Source organism: Phialemonium atrogriseum (assembly GCF_030411735.1).
Source record: "Phialemonium atrogriseum strain 8032-3 unplaced genomic scaffold QBC33scaffold_27, whole genome shotgun sequence".
Classification (NCBI taxonomy): domain Eukaryota; kingdom Fungi; phylum Ascomycota; class Sordariomycetes; order Cephalothecales; family Cephalothecaceae; genus Phialemonium; species Phialemonium atrogriseum.
Genome location: NW_026848164.1, coordinates 173,414 through 199,196, shown reverse-complemented (window position 1 = coordinate 199,196; position 25,783 = coordinate 173,414). Strand labels below are relative to the sequence as shown.

Here is a 25,783-nt window from a genome sequence, read left to right as displayed (position 1 = left end):
GCATATATAAAGTAAAATAAAATAAAAACCCCTGGGGATTTCCAGCATCCAATGTCTTTATTATGGGAAGGAAGTTGGCGGCGACGAGAAGGAGGAGGAGGAGGAGGAGGAGCAGGAGCAGGAGGACTACTCCGAACTGATGAGTTCCCTCATCGAGGGCGTCGGGAACATGACCATCGCCATGAGCATGGACTCGGCGGGGCGATGGCGGATTGCGAGGGGCCAGCTGAAGGAATGCTTCACAAGAGATGCTATCGGAACCGCCGAAAAGCCAGAGGACTTCCAACGGGTCTTCGTTGGAAGTAGGCATCGTCAAGTACACCAAGACTTGGCTGGGTTTAGAGCCTTCTTGTTCACAGGGATCGTGTTTTCCTCATGTCACTGTGTGACCAATCAAGTCCAAATTTGTCGCACTTATTCGCAGATCCGTCGATCCATTCCAGGGAATAACACACCTCCCACTCGTCTATGGACTAGTGGCAAGTCGCATACCACACTCTGACATACCAGGAAGCTACCTGCATTCCTCACAGCCACCAATGCGATGTTTTCCAAAGACTGATTCGCTCGTCATGGCCAGTTACCTATATGGAGTTAATAGAAGCAACCTGAACCAAGAAATCACAGTCTGCCGCATCTCAGTGATAGGTCACGTTCTCTAGCTCTCTCCTTACGACAGAGAAAACCAGAATTCCAAGCCAGAAATCCCATTCCGAACCAGCAACAATCCACAACCCAAGTGAGGCAGCACATCATGCACGCCTATTCGGCGACGCCTCCGGCGTCAACAATGCACTGATCTCGGCTTGACCCCCGGAATACCCATGCTCTGCGGCCAGATCCGCCACAATCGACACAAGCGCCGAGCAGAGGAGCCAAGTGCTTTCCCCGCCGCCCGCCACGGCCTGTCTCAACCCCACGTTTCCAGCCGCCTGGAACTCGTGCCTGATCCGCGCAAAGTACGCCACGGCCCAGGTGCGAAACCACTTGTTCTCCAACAGCTTCGCTTGGTCTGCCAGGACGATGATCTCGAGAAAAGCGTTCACGCTATACTGCGGCTTTGTCAGCATCACAAATGCTTGGTCGGCTAGGCGTTGGACCCTGCATGTGCAGAGTGGTTGCATCAATCAGCATAAAAAGCTCTCCAATCTCCCCGCGTCATTGGGATGCCGGAAAGGGCGTGGGTTGGGGAGAAGAATTAATCAGTGACATACGCAGCCGACAGGGCAAGATTAAAGAGCCCTATGAGCAGGGCTGAGTAGCGCTCTACCGGCACGTCGAAATACACGGGCGCGTTGAAGTTCTCAAGGTGGCGCACCAGCGCGCGCATGACCTCGGGATCCACTGACGGGAAGCGCCAGTCGTCTCGGTCCATGCCGTCGGGCGCCGTGTCGGGGCTCCGGATCCAGCGCTGGAAGACGGGGGAGTTCTCGAGGACGACCTTGCGGATCGGCGTCACTACCTCGGAGCCATCTCGGAACGTTATGATGTTGATTGTCTGGCATATGTAGGCCATTGTCGCTGCCCCACGGTCGTACTGGTGCTTTGGGATCTTGAAACCCGGATAGCAATTAATTGGGAGGCGAGAGGGCGGGGTAAGGAGGAAGGAAAGGAAGGGCGTTCTGGCTGGGTCTTACAGCTGTGGCATTGTTTGGGAAGGATGCAGTGCGTGCAGGAACATCATGCAAGACACAACCAACAGCAACTTGGCAGCCAATCGCCACCTACGGCTAGGGAGATCTATTCTGTATCTAGGTAGGTAATGTGGATTAATAGCACTAGCTGATCGGTCAATCCGTGCATTATTCTTGCGGTTGGCCAGTCCTGGATGTGGTTTGGTTGACAGAATGCTCCAGCTCGAGGAGGTTCGATTGAGCATGGAAGAGAAAACCCCTCGGATCTTGGTGAAGAGCCGAACAAATTTTGCGTTGAAGACGTCTCGATTGGGCGACCAGTGCTTCCTTCCCGGTGTTGGCTATGACCTGCCACCCCACCCAATCAGAGGCTTCCTTCCTTCCAGGACCCACTTTGCCCCTTGATCTCGAAGTCAGCTCTTCTTGATAGTCCTTTCACCCTCCTTCCCCTCTTCTCAGCCAACAGCAAAATTACCGCATGCCAGCTCAGACATGCAACGGTGCGCGTGTATCGGCGTTTCATTACTGAAACAATCTCGTGGACATGAGGTGAATAGCCCCTCCCTCCCAAGGACCTCCAGCTGTAAAATCTAACCATAACTGTAACAGATAATTTGTGCCTCCCGTTTTGAATTTTTCAGCTGTGGTAAACGAGTGGAGCCTCCGAAGCGTCCAAGATCTGGAATGATTTACAAGTGCCCCAGGCGGTTTTCAACACGGATTGGCTTTAATCGCAGACGGACTATGGGACCCTCCGATGGCACAGCCTCAGTTCCGCGGTCAACCACGGAACATGATTCTCTCATATCGAGCGCGAGCACATATGAGTACGAGCCTCTTACCGCCGGCGATTCCATCCGTTTGCTGTCGTTAAAGCCTGGAAAGGATCAAGAGCGGCTGCAAATATCCTTTGCCGAACATCGAATTCCGAGTGAAAACGAGGCAGCAGTGTCCGCAGTGAACTACCAAGCCATCAGCTATACCTGGCACCCAGAATCCGGAGGAGAAGAGTACGACACGGTGTCTTGTGATGGCAAAGAAATTCGGGTTACTAAGAACTTGGCCGACTTGCTTTATCGTATCCGCACCAACTGCGACAAAGAGCTCTGGATTGACCAGCTTTGCATCAATCAGGGAGACGCGAGGGAGAAGGAACAGCAGATACCGTTGATGCGGCAGGTGTATCAACAAGGCCAACAAGTTGTCCTATGGCTAGGCGAGGAAAATCAGGGTACTCGCAAGGCGTTTGATATGATCAGGATCCTTCATGGCCTTTTTTGCAGCATGCGAGACCGTGGAGAGCCATATCCCTCACCAGCACACCTCCACTCGGACGACCACCAGAGCCGATACGGGTTACCCGGTGTGACTTCCAGCGAATGGTGGCCTTTCATGGAACTGCTTGGGCGCAATGTCTTTCAGCGCCTGTGGATAGTTCAAGAGATCGTCCTCGGACCCAGAGTAGAGGTCAGGTGTGGCAGTCATACCATCACCTTCGAGGAACTTGGCAATGCTGCCGTCTTCTTGTACCATACTGGATGGATCACCCATCTGCAAGAGGCTTATATCCGTTCACACGCCGAGAGGTACGTTAAACCTCTTTTAGTCGATATGGTCGACATCGTCGAAGACATCGGACGCGTCGATTTCATCGCCAGCCTCTACAACAGAAGACTGCATTTCCAGGCGGGAGAAACCGAAAGTCTCGAGCAGCTGTTAGGTTCCCTGAGGCGATGCAAGACATCCAGATATTTCCTGCACGACAAAATCTATGCGCTGCTGGGATTGGTGGCGGCCTCGAGTCTTGGCCGGATACCGGCAGCTTTGCTGCCGTCTTATGGGAAACCATACACCGAAGTGTTCCGCGATGCGACGCGGTACCTGCTTGAGAAAGGATCACTAGGCATCCTGTCACATGTCGAGGATATGTCCCTCCGCGAAGAGTCTTTTACTCTGCCGTCTTGGGTCCCAAATTTCGACGTTTTTCAAAGGTCGACAATCCTTGGCCTGCAAAATAACGCAACTGCGATGGGATACATTGCAGGTGGTCAAGAAGAAGTGATGTGCCATTTCGATGATCCCGACGTTCTAGAACTCGATGCTTACAAGGTTGACGACGTCTTACTTACGGGGCCGGCTTACGAAACGCAGTCCCAAGAGCAGTTTCTCGAAGAAAGCGCAAGGCTTGTGGATCTGTTCCAACCATATCCCACCGGTGAGGCTATGGTCGACGCCTTCTGGAAGACCCTAATTGCGAACAGCGATACGGTTTCAGCTGATCCTGTGCCGGACGAATGGCGGCGGCACTTCGCTGGCTTTTGTATGCAGTCCGCCGTCGAGATAAGACTGCAAAACGAAATGGACAGACTCAGAGCTGAGGGTGCCTTATCTGGGGACATCGATGTCTCGGCCATCCTCTCCGAACGACTTCTTACAATCGAAGGCGACCATAAGAACTGTGTTCTCCTGATTCGAACTGAGAAGCACACCATACCCATAGCGCCGTTCACCATGCAGCCATGGGCGCCAGGACTATACAACGTCTTCACCCTTGGCATGTTATCGACAGGCAGCGTCCTTCCTCAGTATTTGGCCGAAAACAATTCCTCGCTTTATCGCAAGGCCATGCAGGAGATGTGCTATTTTAGACGGGTCTTCACCACAGCCAGCAAAGGCTACATTGGTATTGGGCCGCCGAGTTTGGAGCGAGAGGACGGTGTGTTTGTGTTACGGGGCGGCCGAGTACCGTTTATTCTAAGGAAGATCAGGGGAAATGAGTTTAGGGTTGTCGGCGAGTGCTATGTCCATGGCGTCATGTACGGAGAGATGTTCGAGGCACGCGGCTTGGAGTGGACCAGGATCCGTATCGGTCACGGGACAGCCCGTCGGACCGTTACCTGAGCTTGCTGAGAACAAGTGACGCAAACCGCTTGTGGCAACAGGAAAGGTCGATCCACCTCCCGAGTGCGGCATGTTGAGGTCAAATTACCTCCTTCAAGCTATATGAGTAGGAAATATAACGCAGCGCTCTTGGGGAAGCTGAAGATATTCACCTGGATATAACGGAGAAGATTCCCACGCTATTTTCCATCTCAAGATAGTTGAATCAGAGGCGGCGGTTGGCTCCCCGTATCGATATCTGCTGCTGAACGTGACACGGCAATTCTTTGGTATTAAAAAATTCACCATGATAGTCCCAGATCCAGGGCTTCTCATCAGCACTTAGAGCTACGCCATCCGCTGAGATACATGCACTGAACTTACTGCACACCTACCTACCTACATACGGTGAATTTCAAGAAGTACATAACCCCCGACAAAAAGTACTAGTTCCAGAAATGGTGGGTCTAGGTTCCCATTTTCGGAAGGCCAAACATCGACCCAGCCCTTCGTTTGTCCCCCTTGCATTTCTCCCGCGGTGTTCCTCGACCAATCTCTGCTCCTTCAATCATCACAGCTGTCTGGCCTCAAATGTCCTGGGCCTGGATGCTGAATAACCCTGTTCGGACGTGGGTTGATGTTGATACTGGGGTTAGGATGAGATCGACGGATCTGCTGTCGGCGCTCCCCCAAGCAGCCAAGAAAAGTCGTTGAGTATCGCGGGACTCTTTGCGTTGTTGCTCTTCTTCACGTCATAATAGTAGTCGCCTGCTCTCCAGCATGCCTGCTCAATCTCCTGTACATCTGCAAGACCGTCAGTTGGGATCAAGGATTCTTGATCCCGCAAGGGATGATCTTCATACACACCAACTCCGGGTGGAAGGTATACGATTCCCGCCCGTTCCAGGTATCTGAGATATTCCGTGGCCCAAACGCGGCATTTCCACCGCTTTTCCATGCTTAGGTAGGGCTGATTTGCTCATCAAGGGAACGGTTCAGACACTTGTGCACAACTTCGGGGGAAGCCACCCCGCCCACTCTGAGACACCCCATATTCGGGAAACTTGTTAGACCTTGCAGACCTTGCATATCTTGCACCTCCACGTGTTCATATACCATATCTCCAGACGGTTTGCCAACGTCAGTAGCATGGTATTTGAAACCTTTAGGTGGCGCACTACCCTTCTCGTAGAGTGCCCAATGCTGGAAACTATCAGTACCTTCGCAGCCATGGATTTACAATCAACTGACATAATATTTGTTCCGGCCCTTCAGTCTTAAGGTAGGTAAGGGCATTGTAGAGTGTCTGCGCCTCAGGGCTCGACATTTTTGGCGATGGCGTCGCGGACTGAGCCGGGAAACAAACGGCGATGTGACGGAAGGGAGGACGAGGAGGGGTTAGTATTTGGAAATCTCTCGAACTCAGCCACATTCATTGACTTTGCAGCCGCGAGCAGCAGATGTCCGCCCGCCATGCCGTGGGGCCACCTGTTCTCTTCTCCGCATCAGTCTTAATGTCTTATGTACGTAGGTCTAGAATCATGGTCGGCTGCTCTTTCCCCTGGCTAACTGACTGAGGCTTAGCCCCACGTGGGTATCAGCGTCATCTTTGCACTTTGGCTGGATCAACGTGGCACATTGAGACATCTAACGGCCCGATTGGTCACACTCGGTTACCAATTATACGTAACTCCAGATGCCAGAGGAGAGCTACCTACTACCCAATATGTCGGCCCGATATCCAAATTAGTCGGCAATTGGCGGCGAAGAATAGAGCTAGAACATGCGAGCGAATATCTGTCTCAGCAAACCCCTCGCACCCGGAAACCGTTAGACCAGGGCATCGCCAATGGGAATGTGTAGGGTGAGGTATGGCTAGTGAGACTATCCAAAACAGCCATTGTGCTGTGCTGTGCGACAGCCCTATAGAAATATTCCCACCTGGAGGAACTAAGACTCCACGGACGTTACCCCCACCCCCACAAACCATCTCCTATGACTGTACACGGTTGAATCATAGCTTTGTGCCAGTGGATAGTATCGCAATGGTTCATTGAGGGGCCAAGTGGTCCAACTGCAAGTTAGGTTGATCGTAACAGGGCATTGTGTCTTGGAGTATGACAAATATATTGCCACGTTTGGCACCTGGTATGGATCTACTTGACCTTGTACGGATATGTCCACATTGATACTAGGTACTTAGGTAGCTATTAGCAGCTTTATGCTGGTAATTCTCCTCTACCTGCTATCCTTGTCTTAGGCTGGTGAGACAAACACAAGGCGGGTTAAGGTTCTTCAGCAGAGGGGTTGGCCCGATCGTCATGGCATTCCCAAGAGCAGCTCACTGAAGTGGATCTTTAAGACTGGCCTGAGACCTTTACTGATATACATACCTCTCGGTTTACATCTGTTGGTTACGTTAGCATATGACTCTGGTGGCATCTTCGACTGGAAGATTCGCGCGGAAACAGATGCGAGAATCAATTTGCAGTGAGCTCGAATGTATATATAAGCCAGTGAGGCCGGCCGTTGTGCCCCATCAGTTCCCACCCACAAACATTTTACTTCAGAGATTCCATCTCAGATACTTTCTCAAATATTCAACACCGACAGGCTTGCCAATACGTCCCGATACTACCTACAACATGCGTTCATTCAACGTCCCAATTCTTCTGGCCATCGCCGCGTTCGCAACGGCTCAGGATGTTATTGTAATTATCTTCCATCAAGCCTGCTTGGATATTTGTCACGACAGGTTGACCAACATTAATTACCTAGGGCATCTTCAATCGGGACAATCAATGTCACCATCACTCCGATCATCCTATCCATGATAGACTATGCGTTGATACTGGCACGGCAGAGTATGAACCTGCTTTTCGGCTCATTCTACCAGCACTGGTGCCTTTACTAACCTGGGCAATATTAGAGCTATTTCTCTGCTTGCCAACGGTGTTTGCCTTGTGTACAGGTATGTTTCCTCACAGCTTCAAATGACCGTATCCATTAGCTGAATGTCAATCCATAGCGACCCGCACTGCACGGACCGCGGACGGCCGAGACACGCAGCGATGGGATGCCATGTTTTGGAGCACTGGGGAAATCCCGCATCTATCAGATGTTATATCCCCTAGAGTGGATGTTCATATCCGCAACTCGGGGAATACATCCTCACTGGACATTCAATTCCAGGCGTGTGAGGGGCTGCCAGGTAACCACTTTAATAAGGACAAGATAGCGTTCAATGCCAGGTCAATCAGCTCTACTGGTGCAGTTTGCCATCGGTTGGCCCAAGAGGGTGCTCGGAGTGCCAGGAATGCCTCCCTCGACCGGATGCCTCGACATGTGTGTGGTGCAATTGAGTAAACGTGTTCTTCGTTTTGGGTTTGGGTTCCATTCTCGATTTTACTCGTAGATGGCTTCGGTTACGCAGACCCCGTCCGTGCCTAGCAGTTATCGGCGAGCTCCTTCAGGGGTGTCTGTCTGCCGCGATGCGCTTCACCCTTTCCTCGCCGTACTCCTCAGGTCAGAGCCACGGGCTAGTCTGGGCGTCCCAATGGCATCGCAGGATATATCTAACAAATCCGCGTGTCACGGTGCCTCCGCCACTTTGCCGGAAGGATATTCCATCGGAAATGAGACATCGGAAATAGGAAATCCGCGCGGGAGCAGGTCTTTCTCCAAACCCCCCCGCTCACCTGTGGGGACCCAGGAGGAGTAAGCAATTGCCATGACTCATGGGGTTGGGCTCTAAAACGGCGTCCCAAGGTACCTGCCAACCTTCTAGTCGGGTCTGGGGCCCCGGAAAACTTCCCCGCGTTGGTTCAGGAGGGAGAGTCTTTAAATGCTTCCGTTTAGAAAGTTCGCTCTTTGGTTACTTGAATTTCTGCGTCTCGTACCGACGTAGGTATTTGCTTACCCTCCTCCCAGCCATGTTTCAGTCAGCAAGAGGGAGAGTTTTACGCGCCGCCATCTCGATCAGTGCGGGTAGTTGTTACCTACTATTCGGATATGATCAGGGTGTCCTTGGCGGTTTAGTCACTCATCCAAGCTTCCTCGAGGCTTTAGGGAACCCCAGCCCAAGCTATCTTGGGACCATCGTTGCCCTGTACCACATTGGCTGCCTGGCAGGATGCATTGTCGCTGGTCTGGCTGGCAACAGATTGGGTAGGAAGAGGACCATCTTCTGGGGTTGCATTATCATGGTGGTTGGCGGCGCCATCCAGGCAAGCTGCTATGGGTCTGCCCAAATGATTGCCGGTAGGATCATCTCGGGCATAGGCAATGGTGAGCTTCCTCGCTACTTCCCCTTTCAAGGGCGACAACCTAGCTGATCACTTAATAACTACGTGTTTAGGCATGAATACCTCTACCATCCCGGTTTATGTTTCAGAGTGCTCCAGACCTAGCTCCAGAGGACGTGCGGTTTCGAGGCAAATGTCCATTGTCATCGTTAGTGAATGGCCAAATTCGCATTATTCTATTGATGTGATCTAACCTGTCACCAGTTCGGAACTGTTGTCGCGTACTGGCTGGACTATGGCACGGTCAGGAATCTCACGGGAGACGTAAGCGCCACCACACTCGATACTCTCTGTCGTTTTCAGCCAATCTCATGGTTCAATAGGTTGTATGGCGCTTCCCAATCGCCTTCCAAAACTTCTTTGCTTTGGTTACAATTTTCACCATCCCGTTCCTACCAGACACTCCGAGGTATAATAGGCCTCCTCTCTCCATGAGCGTTGGCGATGGAGCAGCGAATGGCTAATGAAGACACATGCAGGTGGCTCTACTCGCATGGTCGGAAGGCTGAGGCCATTTCTGTTCTTGCGAGACTCCTCGATTGTTCAGAAGATGATCCAGAAGTCAAGCGTACCGAGCGCGAAATGGAGGATGTTATTAGATTCGAGGAAGAGTCTACCAAGCTCTCTATCAAGGATCTAATCAACGACAAGACCGAAGCCAAGAACACTAGACGACTCGTTCTGTGCTTCCTCATCCAATTCTTCCAACAATTCACTGGGATCAACGTTATTGCATTTTACGGTAAGGCCAGCCTGAGTTTGGTTAATTCTTATTAATTACCATTGCCAAGGCTAATCATACGCCTCTGCCAATTAGTTACCATTGTTCTCGAGACAAACGTTGGACTATCCAAGGATCTCAGCCTTCTTGTTGCCGGCTTCATTCAGATTGCCTTCTGGCTAGGTACTTTCCCGCCGATGGTCCTGCTGGATAAAGCTGGCAGGCGGCCTATGCTGATGCTTGGCTCGACTGCCCTATCGATCACCATGGTGATTTTCACTGCTGGTATTGCTGTCAATACGACAGCCTCCTCGAAACTGGCCCTCGCAATGCTGTTTCTCTACGAGATATCCTTCGGCATGTCCTGGAACAGCATTCCTTGGCTATACGCTCCAGAGATCACGCCGCTGCACCTGAGACACATTGGGTCGGCGGTTGGAGTTTTCTCAGAGTGGATTTGGACCTTTGTAAGTTGACAACTTGTGTCAATATGATTGACATTGAGTCACGGACTGACATCTGCCCGCTAGGTTATCGCCCAAATGACGCCCCCAGCCATTGCAAATACCGGATGGAAGATCTACCTCCTCTTTTGCATCATGCTTGTCCTCGGCATCCCATTTACTTATTTCTTCCTTCCAGAGGTTAGTTCTCTATTCTACATAGGTAGTCGCGGACGGCTGACTCATTTTATGTACAGACAAGCGGGAAAACACTTGAAGAGATTGACTTCATTTTCGTCAAACATCCACGGCATACAATGGTAGATACTTCAGTCCCTGCATCCGGCACGGATTCCTTTTCTTCTCCAGAGAAGATCAACGACGCGCCTGAGCGCTGCGACCATACCAGCCTAGCGTAGCCCTACGTGTAAACGTTCTCCTACCTGTACTAGAGTATACTTAGACACCGTCTGTGAACAAATCAGACTTGGACGAAATACACTGATAGAATGGGCTCTGCTGATGGGACTTACATAAATAGACTGGAGTCCTTGGACATGTCAGAAGCAGGATAAAAAGCGTGTCGCCTCGAGGATCTACCTTGATGGGTGAGCTGGTAGAAATCTGTATGGTAGTAGACTCGATATGCGTAGCTGAGTGGTGATCAATTCAAGCATCGGCGTCTAATTCCCCACGAGAAGGCTGCCGGGACATATCTCGAATGGATAGGGACTGGCCATCTAATTAGGTAAGTGAAATCTTGCTGACGCGAAATCCCGTGTGTTTTTATTACATATCTCCAAGCGTTATATTCTTCATCACCTGGAACTCGGCGAGACCATACTTACTTCCCTCCCGCCCCAATCCCGATTCCTTGATACCACCAAACGGGGCCTCAGCAGCACTTATCTTGCCTGTATTCACGCCGACCATGCCCACCTCGAGCTGGGCAGCCACATGCCATATGGTCTTTAGGTTATTTGAGAAAAAATACCCAGCGAGCCCAAACTCCGTATCGTTGGCCATTTTGATGCACTCCTCAATGGTGTCAAACGTGAACACCGGTGCCAGCGGCCCGAACGTCTCCTCCCGAGCCACAGCCATTGCCGGGGTCACGCCCGTCAACAGGGCCGGCTCGATGAAATATCCGCCGAGGTCGTCCCTGATGCTGCCACCGCAGACAAGCTTTGCTCCCTTGGCGACGGCATCGTCAATGTGGCTCTTGACCTTGGCCACCGATGCGCCATTGATGAGCGGTCCGTGTGTGACGCTGGGATCGAGGCCGGAGCCGACCTTGAACTCCCCCATGCGCTCCGACAGGGCCCGGACGAACGCGTCGTGGATGCCTCGCTGCACAAACAATCGGTTCGCGCAGACGCAGGTCTGTCCGGAACAGCGGAACTTGCACGCCAAAACACCGTCGACGGCCTTGTCCAGGTCGGCGTCGTCAAACACAATGTACGGGGCATTCCCGCCCAGCTCCATCGATACCTTCTTCATCGTGCCGGCGGCCTTCTCGGCGATCATCTTTCCAACCCCGGTCGAGCCCGTGAAGCTGACCTTCTTGATGGCGGGGTTGGTGTAGAGCTCGGTGACAGCTGTCCTGTCACGAGTTGGGACGACCTGGATCACATTGGGCGGGAAGCCGGCTTGCTGGGCGAGTTCCGTGAGAGCCAGGGTGCACAGCGGCGTCTCGCTCGGCGGCTTGATGACGACCGTGCAGCCTGCAGCCAGGGCCGGTCCCAACTTCCTGGTGATCATGGCGATGGGGAAATTCCACGGGGCGATGATTGCGCAGACTCCGACGGGCTGGCGGACGATGAAGTTTGTGGTTCCGGGATGCTGCGATGGGACGATGTCTCCGTAGTTGCGGACGGCTTCCTCGGCAAACCAGGTAATGAAGCTTGCGCCGTACTCGACCTCGCCTTCAGCCTCGGCCAGCGTCTTGCCGTTCTCCATGGTCAGAATCACGGCTAGATCCTTGGCATTGGCCCTGATGAGCGCGGCGTATCTGTGTAGCAGTCGAGACCGGCCATGCTCCGTGGTGCTCCGGAACTCTTCAAACGCCGTTTGGGCATGGTCAATGGCCTGCTTGAAGGAATCCAAACCTAGATCGGCGATGTTGGCAATCACGCCTTTGGTAGCCGGGTTGTACACGGGGAATGTCTTCGAGCTGGAGACCCAATTGCCTCCGATAAAGGCTGATTCGTGCAAGAGTGATGGATTGGATATGGCATGCTGGACTGCGCGAGGATGGTAGTTGGCCATTATTACTTCGCCAATGGTGATCAGAAAATGTGTTGCTTGCTGATTACAGCTATCTTGAAAGACGGGGCCAGCAAATGGCGCGGCTTGTTCCGGGAATGAAATGCGTTGCGTACGCCTGTTGGCTTAATATTACAGAACTAATTAAATACAACGGGAGGTTTTGTGTGAATCGCCCAAGAAACCCATTTCGCAAAGTTCCGCGCGGGATTACAATCCCGGCACCTCGCCAAGGTAATCGTAGGGTCGGTGCCGTTACTTTCGATATCGTTCACTGATTAATTATCTTGTATTTTTGTTGCACTGCTCCTTACATTTATTAGGCACGGAGCTTAGCACCTGTCCATCCCCCTCACGCCTCCTTTCACTTGTCTTATATTTTTGCTGGGGCTGTAGCTGCAATACTTCCCCTCGGGACATCTTCTGGAAAACATGATTGACGTTGCCCAGCTTAAACGGCGGACTAGGTGCGATTATGGCTTTACCTTGCAGTACAGAACAAGATGGTATTATTACCCTGCACCGCAACACGTTCTCGCAGACAGAAAGATAACCTCAGAGGTGTTGATAGGAACGACAATGATATGTATGGACATGTCAACAACTCGGTTTACAACTTCATGTAAGTGGCGTCTATGCTGAAAAAAATGAAAAAAAAAAACAAAAAAAAAACAGGCATGTGTGACGCTGTCTTCTAATTAAAACTATGCGTCAGGATTGACTCTATTGTCAACGCCTATCTGATCGAGTTTGCAAACCTCCAACCAGGTGCAGGTGCGTCATCACAGCGTGGACTCGTTGTGCAGTCACACACCGACTACTTCGGACCCATCTCCTACCCAGCCGTCGTCGAGCTGGGTCTCGGAGTCAGCTCTATCGGCAAGTCCAGCGTAACGTATGAGGTGGGCGTATTTGAGAAAGGCGTGGCCGAGGTCAAGGCGGTCGGAGCGATGGTCCACGTGTTTGTCGAAAGTAAGGGAGGAAAGCCAGCTGCCGAAGGCATGCAGAGGTCTATTCGAGATGCCTTGGGTCGAATCTTGGTGGGAAGTCCGGGTGGAAAATTATAATTCGTGACCAGGCGGCTTCCTTGGCTTGGCAGGATAAGAATGTGCCTCGGCCGGCGTGGGCTGGGCCGGGCGGGATTGGCATTTCCGATTGCCCCTAGTTCCACCTTACGTCCGCTCCGAGAGCATGGTGTAATGAGTTAGTAGCACTCCGAAGTTTCAAATCCACTACTCATTCGACCTCATCCAGTCTCCATTGAAATCTTCAAAAACGGCTGACCACTTCGAAACACCGAACTCCCTTCTACCTGTATAAGTCCTTGCCAAGTAAAAGATAAAGGATATCGGAGCAAGATGGAGCCATTTAAAGCCACGCGATATCCAAAGACGCCGACGGGTAGACGGAGAGCGTTAAGGGCTTGCCTCCGGTGCCGCGGACGCAAAGTCCGATGCGATGTCATGCGCTCGGCGCCTCCCTGCACAAATTGCCGTCTTGACAACCACGCCTGCATAGTTACTTCTCGGGTCAATAGAGCAGAGTAAGGGGACTGGAACATGGGGTCAAAGAGGTGGGAAATAGAAAATCTGCTGACAAGTTGACAGTCGCAGGAGTCACAGAGAACTGCCAGGGACGACAGACTCATCTGAGGGACCGTGTATGGCGGTCGGCAGCGAAGTTCCGAGTTTGATTCCGACTGAAAAGCTGAGCCCAAAATGCTTGGACACATCTTGTGATAACGATAACTGGTGTACTCTTGAGATCGAGGGGGGAATCACGGGTGAGCTTGGCAACCCTATGAGAAATCATATAGGGGCGCTTGAAGAGGACGTTCGCGGCCCCGCGTCTGAAGTGGGACAAGGATGGAATGAAGCGCCTGATGCTATGATGACCGCGCTGAGTGATCTCTTTAGGGACGAGCCGACTCTAGAGAACCAAGATTTGGGACCAGCACGTCTCAAGGCTCAGCTTCTCTCCACCTCAGGTCCTTGCACCTCGGCTTCTTTTTGGGGCCGCTGGAGACCTCTCAGTGTCCGGACTTGCGATATCTGTCACCTCGAATTACAAGGATGTCTTCGACTGCCCACCAAGCCGATCGTCGATGAGTTCCTAAGACGCTATTTCTTGCATGTACACCCGATGCTTCCCCTCCTCAACGAAGGGGACTTTTGGGACATGTACTGTGGAGAGGCCGGCGGAGAGAACAAGCATTTCTCTCTGCTGTTGTTCCAATCAATCCTGTTCGCCTCATGCAGCGTAAGCTCCCGAGCTTGCCTCCCCAAAGTTTTGACAGACCCTTGACTAATAATCAATCAAGTTTGTGTCTCTGGAAATCGTGAACGACTTGGGCTTCCAAAGCATATGGGCAGCAAAAACTTGCTTCTACGCGAGGGCCAAGGTAACCTAACCCACCTTGCAGAGCAGGAAGCTCGCTCGTTCTTTCCCCCGTAGCTAACACGATATTGGCATCCCCAGCTCCTGTACGACCTGGCAACCGAGACGGATCCGATCCCAATCGCACAAGCCGCGCTTCTGCTGACATACTGGTGTCCCCCTCCTAGTCCGGGCCCGGAGCAACCAAACAGCGCCTGGCTTGGTGTAGCCATCCGCTACGCCAAGACCGTGGAAGCAGACAAATACGCAAGCACCGGCCAAGATTCGGATCTGAATCATGCAAAGAGGCAAAATGTCCTCAAACGTCTTTGGTGGTGTTGCATTATCCGCGACCGTATCATGCCCCTCTGTGTCCGGAGGGGCATTCAAATCACAGGGCACCACTTCGCCTTTGGAATTAATGCGCCCCTTGGATGCAAAGACCTATCAGATGAGATTCAACGCTCAAGAGTGTACAGTGCCGACGCGAAACGATCCATCGCCAAGATTATGGCGGTGATGACGGAGCTGTGCGTTTTCCTCACAGATGTATTGACGTTGGTGTACCAAACCGATCCCACTCCAGTCCATGGCGGCGCAGAGTTTATGGGCCACGACCCGGTAGAAAAGATCCAGCAGTGCAGGGAGACCCTACGACGCTGGCGTGACAGGGCAAATTCAGTGATGCGACCGGCCATTGCAGACGCCCATTACACCCCTGATACCACCTGTCACAGCCACATGATTACCCTCTACTCCAGTTTGATCTGGATGTACTACCAGTAATGATAAATTCCATCTTTCTTCACCAATTCCAATGGTTAACAGGCAACCTTCAACTGACATTTCCTCCCGCAGCTCAGCCAGGTTGGCGCTTTGCAATTATGAACTCCAGCTCCGTCTTCCCGCAGCATCCGCTGAGCTAAGCTTCGGATGCCAACAGCTGGCTTACCGGGACGATTCACACGACGGTGGGACCGAGCTGTGGGAAGCCGCGACAAGTATAACCGACTGCCTGAAACATCTCCTCCAGTTTCGTCTGGTGCGTTGGTTGCCCAGCAGTGCAGTTGGGTGCACCGCGCTGCCCTTGGCGCTGCATATGCTGGATATCAACATGTCGACTTGTGCCGGTCCTCGAGCACCCGAGAAGCAGGACAGGCTCAATACCCTGATCCAAGCTATGAAAGAGTACCGTCCGCAGTATGAGGCTGTTGACTGGGTGTGCAGGACAATCAGGTATGTTTGGGATGGAACCTGCCTTGACGAGCCGATGCGATCGTGGCAGGATCCGACTCAATCAGCCAGTGTCCTGTCCCTGGGAGAGCATCGTGACGATGACTGGACCGACATCCTTAGACGAAGTCCGACCCGCTATCTTAAAATGGCATTGGCTATCGACCTGAGCCTAAGCCTAGGCCGATTACCAGAAGAGACAGACATCCCGGTCAAGCTCAGGTGGTTACTACTCCGAGAGACGGGGAATGTTAGGCCCGTCTCATTCCGGCTGAGCCACGGACAAGGGGTTGGCCACACGGATATTGATATTGCCGAGGAAGAAGAATGGGAGTCAATCTCTGAGCCGGGCTATTTGTGCCGACAACTTGCCGCCGCACAAGACCTCCAGACCATGGCTGGGTGGATTCGAAATGATAGGTCACTGCATCTGGCGCAGGAACTGGGTTTGGGAATGAGCGAGTTGGATACTAGGGGGTTGGCTTGACACATGCCGGTGACAAGGGCATGGTTAGATGCTTGGTTTGGTTGGGTTCTCTCCATCGGAAATCCATGATCTATTCCCGTCGTAGCCCGTAGCAATTCGGAAATAGTCCGACGCTTTTGATACGCAGACATGCTAGATGACCATGACTCATGGCATGGGGAGTAATAATGGTTCCTGCCTAGACCCCCCAAATCCCCATCCACGCACCCCACTTTGTACTCTGCAGCTCACCGCTAGCTAGGACTTCGGCCGAAATGATCTTGTGTACTAGCAAATTAGTCCAGTATCTACCCCCTCAGTAGGATGGCCTGCAGAAAGGCTCGGGAAGGGAGAATATCAAGACGTCAACGAGAAGTAATTAGTCCAAGCGATCAACCAAGTTCAGTTTCTCCCCACTATCGTCTCTTGGTACAATGTTCCCTCCCCAGGACATCCCTCCAGTTGCGGCCCAAACCTTGGACATTCCTGGTCAAGGGCCGATCTGCTTGCTCTCCGCCATTGACACGACATGTAACCTCACAGTCCCTGCCGAGACGCTAGTCGAACCAGTGATAGCAGGCCACGAGCTGATGAATTTCCCAACGGTGGCGTTTCTGATAACTCATTCGGTGTCGGGAAAGCAGCTGCTCTTCGACCTGGGCTGTCGCAAGGATTTCTGGAACCTGCCTGCCCCGATATGCGAGACGATCGACGCAAAAGTCCCCGGAATCAAAGTCGACAAGAACGTTGCCGATATCCTAGTCGAGGGCGGAGTCGACCTTGCCAACCTGGAGGCGGCGATTGTGAGCCATCATCACTATGACCACATCGGAGACCCAAGCACGTTTCCACGCACCATGGACCTGCTGGTTGGTCCCGGGGTTTCCAAGCACTTCCTTCCCGGCTATCCCACGGTTGAGGCGTCCCCTGTATTTGAGGATGCCTTGCAGGGCCGCAATGTCCGCGAGATCGCATTCCCCGACGACCTTTTTATCGCCGGGTTTCGAGCCTGTGACTATTTCGCCGACGGTAGTCTGTACATTCTAGATTCACCCGGCCATGCACTCGGCCACCTCTCAGCCCTTGTCCGGACGACCCAGGATACATTCGCCTTCCTCGGAGGAGACATATGCCATTTTGGGGGAGCCTTCAGACCGACGAAATACGTCCCTATGCCAGCGTCCTTCAAGTCAGACGAAATCGGCCACCAGGAGGGCCAGAAATCATCGTCAGGGCAGTGTTATCCGTGCTCGCTCTTCACTACTTGCCACCCTGACCCCGAAAACGCCAGGACCGCCCCTTACTACAAACCCTGCGCCAGCGCCGACTCGTGGTATGTCGATCCCCCACTGGCACGTCAAAGTATCGGACATTTGGCCGCCTTGGATGCAAATGATCGAGTCCTGGTCATGATTGCCCACGACCCCTCTCTAACGAGCACAATTCCGTTCTTCCCAAATGGTGGGCTGAATGACTGGCACGAGGCTGGCTGGAAGCAAAGGGCGCGGTGGAAGTTTTTAGATGAACTTCCGGTTAATGGGAAGCCCAGAAAATACCTTGTTGACGGAACATATATGGACGGCAAACTCGTCAAGACGCTGGATGGAGTGAAGGTGGATTAAGGCTGCCTAGCAGCTAATTAGATATTAATTAAGGGAGCAACCTCTCTCTCCTGTTGTGACACAACTTGACCACAATTCTCCATTTCTCTGGCAATGCCATGGTCACCTCAGGTGCAATCGCTTTTGTAGGCATCATGTTTCGCCTAATAGTGGTCCTGTAATGTTCTGTTCTGACTATTTACCTCACGTTTCGAGCTTTGCCGCGTGGCCAGTTACCCCTATTCCGCCGCGTCGAAGATGACCTTGTGAACCTTCATGTTGTCAAAAATCTCATAACCTTCGACAGCCTGGCTGAGGGGCATGATGGTTTCGGTCATGAAGCTGCAACCTTGATCAGCGAGAGTTGCTGCCGTCCATCCTCATTCCTTTTGATGGGGAGGGGTGAGCATCTATCTACCGGATACCAACTCACCTTAATAAGTGCTGCTTCTTTTCAAGGAGTTCGAGTGCCTGCGGAAAGATACCTGTGTGTGGGAGAGAATCTGATTAGACGAGTCTCGACTCATGATAGTAGCATTACGACACGTACTTCTCACGGGACACCTCCCCATCTTGATCGTCAGGTTCTTCCCGTAGGCTTGGTTTCCCGTCCAGGGGATTTCGCCATTGTGGACGCCAACGCTGGAGATAATGCCCCATGACCGGAGTAGCTCAAATCCCATGTCAAGGGCTGGGCTGAGGCCCACAACCTCGATAACAACGTCGGCTCCACGGCCGGCGGTCAGTTCCTTGACACGCTCCGAGAGACCCTGCCGATCGGTTTGGTAGTTCCACGGCTCGGCACCAAGATCCCTTGCCGTATCCAGCCGGGCCTGGATCCCATCAACAGCCAACAGCGCCCTTGGCCGATACTCAAGGGCTGCGATCAAGGCGCAAAGCCCCACGGGCCCGCAGCCGATCAGAACAACAACGCTGTCGCTGACAACGTCGGGATCCAGCGTCCCGAGCCCGGCGCTTGCGGCGAAGAATCCCGTCGGGAAGATATCCGCCATGAGACAGAGCTTCATATCCTCGATGCCGCTCGGGGCTTTGACCACAGTCGTCTCCGCCAGCGGCACCCTGACGTACTCTGCCTGGGAGCCATCCAATGCCGGTGTTCCGAAGAGAAGGCATTTCTCGCAGCGGGACGAGAACCCGCGCGCGCAGTAGAAGCACTCGCCGCAGCTGATTGTGAACGGGCAGACGATCGGGTCTCCTGGCTGGAGGTTCTGCACCGCGGATCCTACTTGCTCAATCACGCCGGTAAACTCGTGGCCCATTATGAAATCCGTCGCCGAGGGCTGGTGGCCGCGGAAGACGTGGAGTTCGCTGGATAAGTTAGACGGAAACAAGAGGGGACCTCGTATGGGGGGCTCGGGGGGGTGATGCTTGCCTGCCGCATAATGCTGTGTATCGGACTTTGACAATAATATCCTTGGGATCTTGAATCTTTGGTATTGGTCTCTCCTCTACCACAACGTTTCTCACCCCTTTCAGAACAACTGCACGCATTGTGTCTGGGGGATGTTGAAGGGGTTAAATTGAATGTTTTGCTGGGCAGGGGTATGTTTCTTCTTTGGGGGTTGGGATAAAGCGCCTTGTATGTATTCCCGTCTACCGATCGCTTTGATCCGACGCTGGTGTTGATATACTGGGATTTCCATCTGCTGTATCTTCTGTACACATCTCAGGTACCATACTGGCCTATTGATGCACGTATTTCACAATACAGGGATTAAACTGACAGGAACGGGTTCATCATCCCGGTCAAGTGGGTTAGGGTTTCGCGGAAATGCGGGTTGGGTCGAGGACAATAGCAACGGAGGAGCAAATCCGCCCCTGAGTCAGGCCTCTCTCTGCATTAGTCATGCACGACTTTTCTTGTACCGAGGGGTTTCCAGTTTTTAGGTCAAATGAGACCAGATATTTCGATTAAAGCTTGCCAAGTGGCTGTTCTCTTTTTTGTTTGATCATTTGGACTCGGGCCTGCGCCCACAGGGCATATGGCACCGTCTGCGAAGCGAACTCCTTCGCCTTGACCCCACTCGCTTGGCCATTTACGAACCTCGCCGCGATCCCTTGCATAACAACAGCAGTCCGGAAGTTGCTAAACGCCACGGCCCAGTCGATATCCTCCTGGCCTCCTATATCCGAACCTGCACCGTCTTTGTACCACACCCGACACTGGTCGAAACCTGGCAGTCCGGGAATATCCCCGGCCGAACATTTCGCCTGTAATTCTTTCAGGTCATCCGTCAGCGCCAGCTCTGTCAATAGCGGAACTTGCCCGGCTGTCCATAGGAATGGCGAAGTCAGGTTGACAAGATCCGAGAGCGCATGACCCTCAGTCGCCATCTCCCAATCTAAGATGCCGATCACCTCCGGCTTTGTCTTGTGGAAAACCAGGTTGTCCAACTTGAAATCTCCATGCACCAGTGTTCTCCTATCGGCAGGTTGGAATCTTTGGGTTGCGAAGAAGGAGACAAGTTCGTCATAGTGCGGCAACTGTCCAACTTCTTGCCCAGTGGAAGGGTGTATTGTACGAGCTTGTGCATCAGAGACACGGCCAAGTGACTTAAGCTGACGACTGTAGAAGCTGGCTGGCTTCTTCCAACCTCCGAGACCGATGTCCGATAGATGGACTGAATGCACTTTTCTCAATGTGCGAACGGCTTCCTTCCAGCTTTTGAGTACGTTTTCTTGGTTAGCAGTTAACCATGACGGAAATTGTCCCGGGCAGTCGCGTGCCCTGACCTGCAAAAAAGGAGTCACTCACATCGTGGTACGCTCCGCGGACGTGAGATCAGGCAACCAAGGATCTTCGAAAATCCGGCCGTCCAAGAACTCCATTATGTAGAATGGGCTTCCTATGACAGAAGGATCCTCGCAGAAGCAGTATGTCTTGGGTACGGGCACGTCGGTGTGCTCTAGAGCCTGTATAACCTGATATTCCCGCTCGATCCGATGGGCACTCTTGGAGAGTGAGCTTCCAGGGGGCTTCTTCCGCAGCACGAATCGTGACCCCACGGATGAAGTGACTTCATAAGTAGGATTGGATTGCCCATGACTGAACTGTGGGTAGTTGGTTGCCGTCAGTTGCTTCTGTGCGTCACATTCGGGGCATCCAAGGAAACGAGAGGGAGGCTTTACCTGTTTGAGGCTGATGGGAAGCTTTATTAGAGGCACATTCTCCCGCACGTATTCACTGAGCGCTGAGATGTCAATAGGCTGTCTTACATTGCCCGCCATGGCGACACTGAACAGGACGAACTCGGGGCATCTAATTAACCACAGGACATGGGGGCCCGGTCCCCATATAGGCATTCCCTTACACATGTGGTCTCTTCCTTCGAGGAGCGGTGGGTCTGGTTCCTGATAGTCCCCAGAAATTCATTCTCGGTGAACATAAGGGGCCATGACTCATTCCGCATGGCCAAGGGCAACCTGTTTCTCTCGTCGAAGTTCCACGCCAATCGGAGTCGGGTAGGGATTTCCGAACATGCCGATCCCGGTAGTTGGCTCGGTCTTAGATGGTTTATTCCTTAATATTGGCCAGCCCGTGTTTGCCTCCTTGCTCATCAACCCAAGCCTGCTTGTGCCAACAGACAAAGTTCTAATTCGTTCTTGCTCAACCGCAACCATGATCTTCAAGTCCCACAATCCCGACATCAACGGTGAGTGACCACACTACTGCGCAATTTTATTGTATGCTAACGTGTATGTACATTCTCAGTCCCGGAACGGTTGTCGTTGTGGTCCTGGCTTTTCGACTCGGGACTCGCCTCGCTGTCCCAGTCCCGCAAGGACAGGATTCAGGGCTTCACCGATGTTGTCACCAAGCAACATGTAAGCTTTGAGGATTTGAAGAGACACACGACGGCTATCTCGACGGCCTGGACGGCATTATGCGGACTGCGTCAAGGCGATGTGATTATTGTGTACGGTCGAAACACGGTGTGGTACCCAGTCACCACGCTCTCCGCGGTTCGGGTTGGTGCGATTGCATGTGGCGTATCTCCGGACTACAACGTCGAAGAGCTCTCCTACAGCCTATGCGTGAGCAAGGCCAAATTCATTATCACGGCAGCCGAAACGGCGGATACGGCGCTAGAGGCTGCTCGCAAGTCCGGCATTCCCCCGCAAAATGTGATCCTCATGAGTGGCGAAAACGCTGGCAGGTTGAGCATCCAGAAGTTGCTCCAGATGGGAGAGACCCTTGGAGAGGCGGCACAAGTGAGGCCATACCAGATCCCGGCCGGAAAATCCAACCGAGACATATGTGCCTATCTCTGCTTCAGCAGCGGCACCACCGGCCATCCAAAAGCCGTCATGATATCCCATGCCAACATCATTGCCCAATGCCTCCAGATACGGCAGATCACTCCCTCGGACCACGACAGAATCCTTGCAGCGTTGCCATTCCATCACATCACCGGCATCGTGCACCAGCTCCACCTCCCCATTGCCCTGGACGCCCACGTCTACGTGTTGCCAACCTATACCCTCGACACATTACTGCAGACGGTGGAAGAGTATAGGATTAAGGAGCTATTGATAGTACCGCCTATCCTAATACGGCTGGTTCGGGATGAAAAGACGGTGTCCAAATACGACCTCTCACACGTGGCCCGATTCTCTTCCGGAGCCGCACCCTTGTCCAGGGAAATACTTACACTCTTGGAAAAGAAGTTCCCCGGCACAGGCTTCAAGCAAGGCTATGGGATGACCGAGTCATGCTCGGCCATAACTTCGCATCCGCCCTCCAAGTATGCATACAAGTATGCCGACAAGGTGGGCATGGTGGTTGCGTCGACCGAGGTGAGGATTGTCGACGTTGAGACAGGAGAGGACTGCGGCGTCGGCAAGGCCGGGGAGATCTGGGCGCGAGGTCCGCAAGTGGCCATGGGCTATCTAGACAACCCGAAAGCAACGACGGAAACCTTTGATGAGAACGGATTCCTGCATACTGGGGACATCGGACTGTTCGACGAGGAGGGATTGCTCTCTATTACAGACCGGATGAAGGAGATGATCAAGGTGAAGGGGATAGGAGTTGCGCCGGCAGAGCTTGAGGATCTGCTTCTCGGCCATCCATCAGTCAGTGATGCTGCAGTCAGCGGGATCCCTGACGACCGCGCAGGGGAACGGCCAAAGGCTTATGTGGTGCTGAAGCCTTCTTCGGAACACCTGTCTCCAGAGGAGGCAGGACAGGCCGTTATCGACTTTGTGAAATCCAAAAAGGCGAGGCATAAGTGGATTTCCGAGGTTGAGATCGTCAAGGAGATACCGAAGAGCCCTTCTGGTAAAATTCTCCGACGAAAGCTTCGGCTCATGTCACGGGGCGGTGGTGGAAATGTCGTCGTTCGGGATGATGCTTTTGTGGCACGGCTTTGAGTGTATCTAGACAGACCATGTGACACCATCAGTCCATAGTTCAAGGATAATTATCCCGAACACCCGGTTGCATTATTTGTTGAAGGGAGCCTGCCACGATGCTGTCATACAGAACGGCATACAGAATAACCCCTGCCCAACCTCTAGGCTTGTCCAATCTTGAACTGATGAAGGTGGAGATCGGGTAGGCAGGTGGGGGGGTGTTGAAGTAGCCGGAGTTTGTATTGTACATAGGTACTTGTATGCACTACAAAGATCCTCTCGACACGATATGAAATGACATGACAGTACTCTGCTAGCTCCAAATGCCCGCCCTTGGCATGGACTTTGTCATGTCACCCTGGCTAGAGATGCTTACCACAAAATCCGCATGGCCAATTAGAACTTCGTTTCCCCTAGTTTGTCATACCATACCATGCACTTATACCGGGCAGGCGGTGACTTATTTTACGCTCCGGTCCCCCTCTCCGGCATGATTTTGACTCTCAGAGAAGGAACGAAACATGGAAATTCCAGCGTCGTCTCGAATTCCCGCGAGCGTGGTGGGCAATGTGAGCAAAAGGGCTCGACAAACGCTCGACGCGGTACTGTCTTCCCTAAGAATCCCCAACAAGTGGGTTAGATATGTGCCTGAATTCAGTACTGACGGGGCGAAAAGGTCGAGAAGTTCGTCCAGGAGACATGCATTCCTGCAGACGCCGTCTTTGCTCAACAGCTTGGTCGCACAAGTCGCGAACGATTTGCCTCCCATCCGAAGATCCTAGAGGACTTGAAGCGGCAGGCGCGGAAACAAGGCTTGTGGAATCTATTCTTGGGCAAAACCCAGAATGGAGAAGGCACTGGCCTCACCAACCTGGAGTATGGTTTGATGGCCGAGCAACTTGGGAAAAGCGTGATTGCGAGCGAGGTATTATGCCCAAAAATGCTCCACGGTGATCTGAGCATGTTCAGTTTCGAGGGCAGAGTCTGGTTTGCTAACTATGCCTTTTTGGTAGGCAATGAACTGCTCCGCTCCAGATTCAGGGAACATGGAACTTTTGGAAAAGTTTGGGGACGCGTCCCAGAAACTCGAGTGGCTCACACCGTTACTAAACGGGGCAATACGGTCTGCATTCTTGATGACGGAGCCAGACATTGCCTCGAGCGACGCAACGAACATCAAGTTCCAGATCCGGGAGGAAGGGAATGAATATGTGCTCAACGGCAGTGTAAGTCCACAGCATGTGCACTTGACGACGATTCTCCAAGGGTTCCTGGGGTGTGCCCCTGAACTGATTTGTGTTTCTGTTTCTCATTTAGAAATGGTGGAGCAGTGGTGCCGGCGACCCGAGGTGCGAGCTTTACATCGTCATGGGTAAGACCGACCCGGACGACCCGAGCCCCTACCGGCAGCAGTCAGTCGTTCTAGTGCCGGCTCGGACGCCTGGAATTGTGGTGCATCGCATGCTGTCCGTCTTCGGGTACGACGACGCGCCCCATGGCCATGGACACATCACATTCAGCAACGTTCGCGTCCCAAAATCAAACATCGTGCTAGGTCGAGGCAGGGGGTTTGAAATCATCCAGGGCCGACTCGGTCCGGGGAGGATACATCATACCATGCGATGCATTGGTGCGGTAAGAACGGAGGAAGACATTGTCCCCACACCGCGTCGAGCTCTGTCAACTGACCTTTGTGTAAACACCGACTCTAGGCCGAGCGTGCTCTTGAACTGGTTCTTGCTCGCATACACGAACCTACGAAGAAGCCTTTCGGCAAGATGCTGCATGAGCATGGCTTGGTGGTCAGCAAGGTCGCACAGGCGCGCATCGATATTGACTCGGCTCGGCTCGTGGTGCTGGATGCCGCAGTCAAGATGGACAATGGAAATGCCAAGCTCGCCATGAAAGAAATCGCCTCCGCAAAGGTCCTAGTTCCTCAGATGCTCAGTCGCATCCTCGACGATGCCATCCAGGTCTACGGCGGTGCTGGCGTCAGTCAAGACACTCCGCTGGCGTACATGTGGGCCAGCGCAAGAACTATGAGACTGGTGGACGGCCCAGATGAAGTTCACCTCTTGCAACTCGGAAAACACGAACTTCGGCGCGCGGCTTCCATCAGAGACCGCCTGGGGAGGCAGAAAACCGCCGAGGAGGATCTTTTACGGCAATACAACATGAAGAAGCTCGATCCACTGCACATGGGATGGTCCTCGGAAACAAAGCCTAGACTGTGATATCTAATTTATGTATTATGTATTATAGTGCAGATCGTCTAGATAGAACTGGGTAAGGCCTTAGGAGGAGATTCATAGGGTAATTGCCCACCTACCAGCGTTGAACCTACTCACATTGTCTGATGATGTTTAAATTGGAGAGTTCAGCAACCTATTGGCGTGCCCACAATGCCCATTGTTGGGCAATGAGCCTTAGGGATGATCGAGAATTGAATTCCCATTGTACTAGAATCGATTCCTAGTGGTGTGG

The 25,783-nt window shown here is 52.7% G+C and overlaps 9 protein-coding genes across 9 annotated transcripts; 5 read left to right on the top strand and 4 right to left on the bottom strand.

Moving 5' to 3' along the window:
- Window positions 1–387: 387 nt before the first annotated feature.
- On the bottom strand, window positions 388–1,655 carry QBC33DRAFT_548482 (uncharacterized protein). Its single transcript, XM_060428855.1, has 2 exons — window positions 1,215–1,655; window positions 388–1,101 (listed from the first exon to the last, which is right to left on the bottom strand). The coding sequence occupies exons 1-2, from the start codon at window positions 1,514–1,516 to the stop codon at window positions 753–755; spliced, it is 651 nt and encodes a 216-aa protein (XP_060280204.1). The 5' UTR covers window positions 1,517–1,655; the 3' UTR covers window positions 388–752.
- Window positions 1,656–2,099: 444 nt separating this feature from the next.
- QBC33DRAFT_498439 (heterokaryon incompatibility protein-domain-containing protein) lies at window positions 2,100–4,934 on the top strand. Its single transcript, XM_060425617.1, has 2 exons — window positions 2,100–2,183; window positions 2,244–4,934. Exons 1-2 carry the CDS (start codon window positions 2,127–2,129, stop codon window positions 4,533–4,535), a joined length of 2,349 nt encoding a protein of 782 aa, XP_060280203.1. The 5' UTR covers window positions 2,100–2,126; the 3' UTR covers window positions 4,536–4,934.
- A 2,073-nt stretch (window positions 4,935–7,007) lies between these two features.
- QBC33DRAFT_548473 (uncharacterized protein) lies at window positions 7,008–7,949 on the top strand. Its single transcript, XM_060428854.1, has 2 exons — window positions 7,008–7,225; window positions 7,293–7,949. The coding sequence occupies exons 1-2, from the start codon at window positions 7,160–7,162 to the stop codon at window positions 7,509–7,511; spliced, it is 285 nt and encodes a 94-aa protein (XP_060280202.1). The 5' UTR covers window positions 7,008–7,159; the 3' UTR covers window positions 7,512–7,949.
- A 353-nt stretch (window positions 7,950–8,302) lies between these two features.
- On the top strand, window positions 8,303–10,632 carry QBC33DRAFT_613419 (general substrate transporter). The gene is made up of 8 exons (XM_060432536.1): window positions 8,303–8,801; window positions 8,872–8,966; window positions 9,023–9,082; window positions 9,142–9,227; window positions 9,298–9,560; window positions 9,636–10,006; window positions 10,070–10,183; window positions 10,240–10,632. The coding sequence occupies exons 1-8, from the start codon at window positions 8,447–8,449 to the stop codon at window positions 10,399–10,401; spliced, it is 1,506 nt and encodes a 501-aa protein (XP_060280201.1). The 5' UTR covers window positions 8,303–8,446; the 3' UTR covers window positions 10,402–10,632.
- A 139-nt stretch (window positions 10,633–10,771) lies between these two features.
- On the bottom strand, window positions 10,772–12,250 carry QBC33DRAFT_596272 (succinate-semialdehyde dehydrogenase; the record flags this gene model as incomplete). Its single annotated transcript, XM_060431871.1, has 1 exon — window positions 10,772–12,250. One exon carries the CDS (start codon window positions 12,248–12,250, stop codon window positions 10,772–10,774), a length of 1,479 nt encoding a protein of 492 aa, XP_060280200.1.
- Window positions 12,251–13,197: 947 nt separating this feature from the next.
- On the top strand, window positions 13,198–17,944 carry QBC33DRAFT_580699 (uncharacterized protein; the record flags this gene model as incomplete). Its single annotated transcript, XM_060431216.1, has 9 exons — window positions 13,198–13,200; window positions 13,639–13,764; window positions 14,018–14,101; window positions 14,219–14,427; window positions 14,506–14,533; window positions 14,568–14,648; window positions 14,726–15,405; window positions 15,482–16,106; window positions 16,724–17,944. 9 exons carry the CDS (start codon window positions 13,198–13,200, stop codon window positions 17,942–17,944), a joined length of 3,057 nt encoding a protein of 1,018 aa, XP_060280199.1.
- Window positions 17,945–18,162: 218 nt separating this feature from the next.
- QBC33DRAFT_596260 (chaperonin 10-like protein) lies at window positions 18,163–19,435 on the bottom strand (the record flags this gene model as incomplete). Its single annotated transcript, XM_060431870.1, has 4 exons — window positions 18,163–18,265; window positions 18,357–18,408; window positions 18,474–19,252; window positions 19,317–19,435. The coding sequence occupies 4 exons, from the start codon at window positions 19,433–19,435 to the stop codon at window positions 18,163–18,165; spliced, it is 1,053 nt and encodes a 350-aa protein (XP_060280198.1).
- Window positions 19,436–19,855: 420 nt separating this feature from the next.
- Window positions 19,856–21,172, bottom strand: QBC33DRAFT_580697 (kinase-like domain-containing protein; the record flags this gene model as incomplete). The annotated part of the gene is made up of 3 exons (XM_060431215.1): window positions 19,856–20,606; window positions 20,700–20,995; window positions 21,074–21,172. The coding sequence occupies 3 exons, from the start codon at window positions 21,170–21,172 to the stop codon at window positions 19,856–19,858; spliced, it is 1,146 nt and encodes a 381-aa protein (XP_060280197.1).
- Window positions 21,173–21,563: 391 nt separating this feature from the next.
- QBC33DRAFT_613416 (uncharacterized protein) lies at window positions 21,564–25,533 on the top strand (the record flags this gene model as incomplete). Its single annotated transcript, XM_060432535.1, has 7 exons — window positions 21,564–21,597; window positions 21,657–23,302; window positions 23,812–23,901; window positions 23,976–24,224; window positions 24,313–24,525; window positions 24,617–24,934; window positions 25,012–25,533. 7 exons carry the CDS (start codon window positions 21,564–21,566, stop codon window positions 25,531–25,533), a joined length of 3,072 nt encoding a protein of 1,023 aa, XP_060280196.1.
- Window positions 25,534–25,783: the final 250 nt, after the last annotated feature.

Excerpts from the sequence above, each read along its gene's own strand:
- QBC33DRAFT_548482 (XM_060428855.1), bottom strand. The coding sequence starts at position 1,516 with ATGGCCTACATATGCCAGACAATCAACATCATAACGTTCCGAGATGGC. Across the intron at positions 1,102-1,214 it reads AATCTTGCCCTGTCGGCTGC|GGTCCAACGCCTAGCCGACC; the intron begins GTATGTCACTGA and ends CTGCACATGCAG.
- QBC33DRAFT_498439 (XM_060425617.1), top strand. The coding sequence starts at position 2,127 with ATGCAACGGTGCGCGTGTATCGGCGTTTCATTACTGAAACAATCTCGT. Across the intron at positions 2,184-2,243 it reads AACAATCTCGTGGACATGAG|ATAATTTGTGCCTCCCGTTT; the intron begins GTGAATAGCCCC and ends TAACTGTAACAG.
- QBC33DRAFT_548473 (XM_060428854.1), top strand. The coding sequence starts at position 7,160 with ATGCGTTCATTCAACGTCCCAATTCTTCTGGCCATCGCCGCGTTCGCA. Across the intron at positions 7,226-7,292 it reads CAACGGCTCAGGATGTTATT|GGCATCTTCAATCGGGACAA; the intron begins GTAATTATCTTC and ends TTAATTACCTAG.
- QBC33DRAFT_613419 (XM_060432536.1), top strand. The coding sequence starts at position 8,447 with ATGTTTCAGTCAGCAAGAGGGAGAGTTTTACGCGCCGCCATCTCGATC. Across the intron at positions 9,083-9,141 it reads TCAGGAATCTCACGGGAGAC|GTTGTATGGCGCTTCCCAAT; the intron begins GTAAGCGCCACC and ends ATGGTTCAATAG. Across the intron at positions 9,561-9,635 it reads CAACGTTATTGCATTTTACG|TTACCATTGTTCTCGAGACA; the intron begins GTAAGGCCAGCC and ends TCTGCCAATTAG.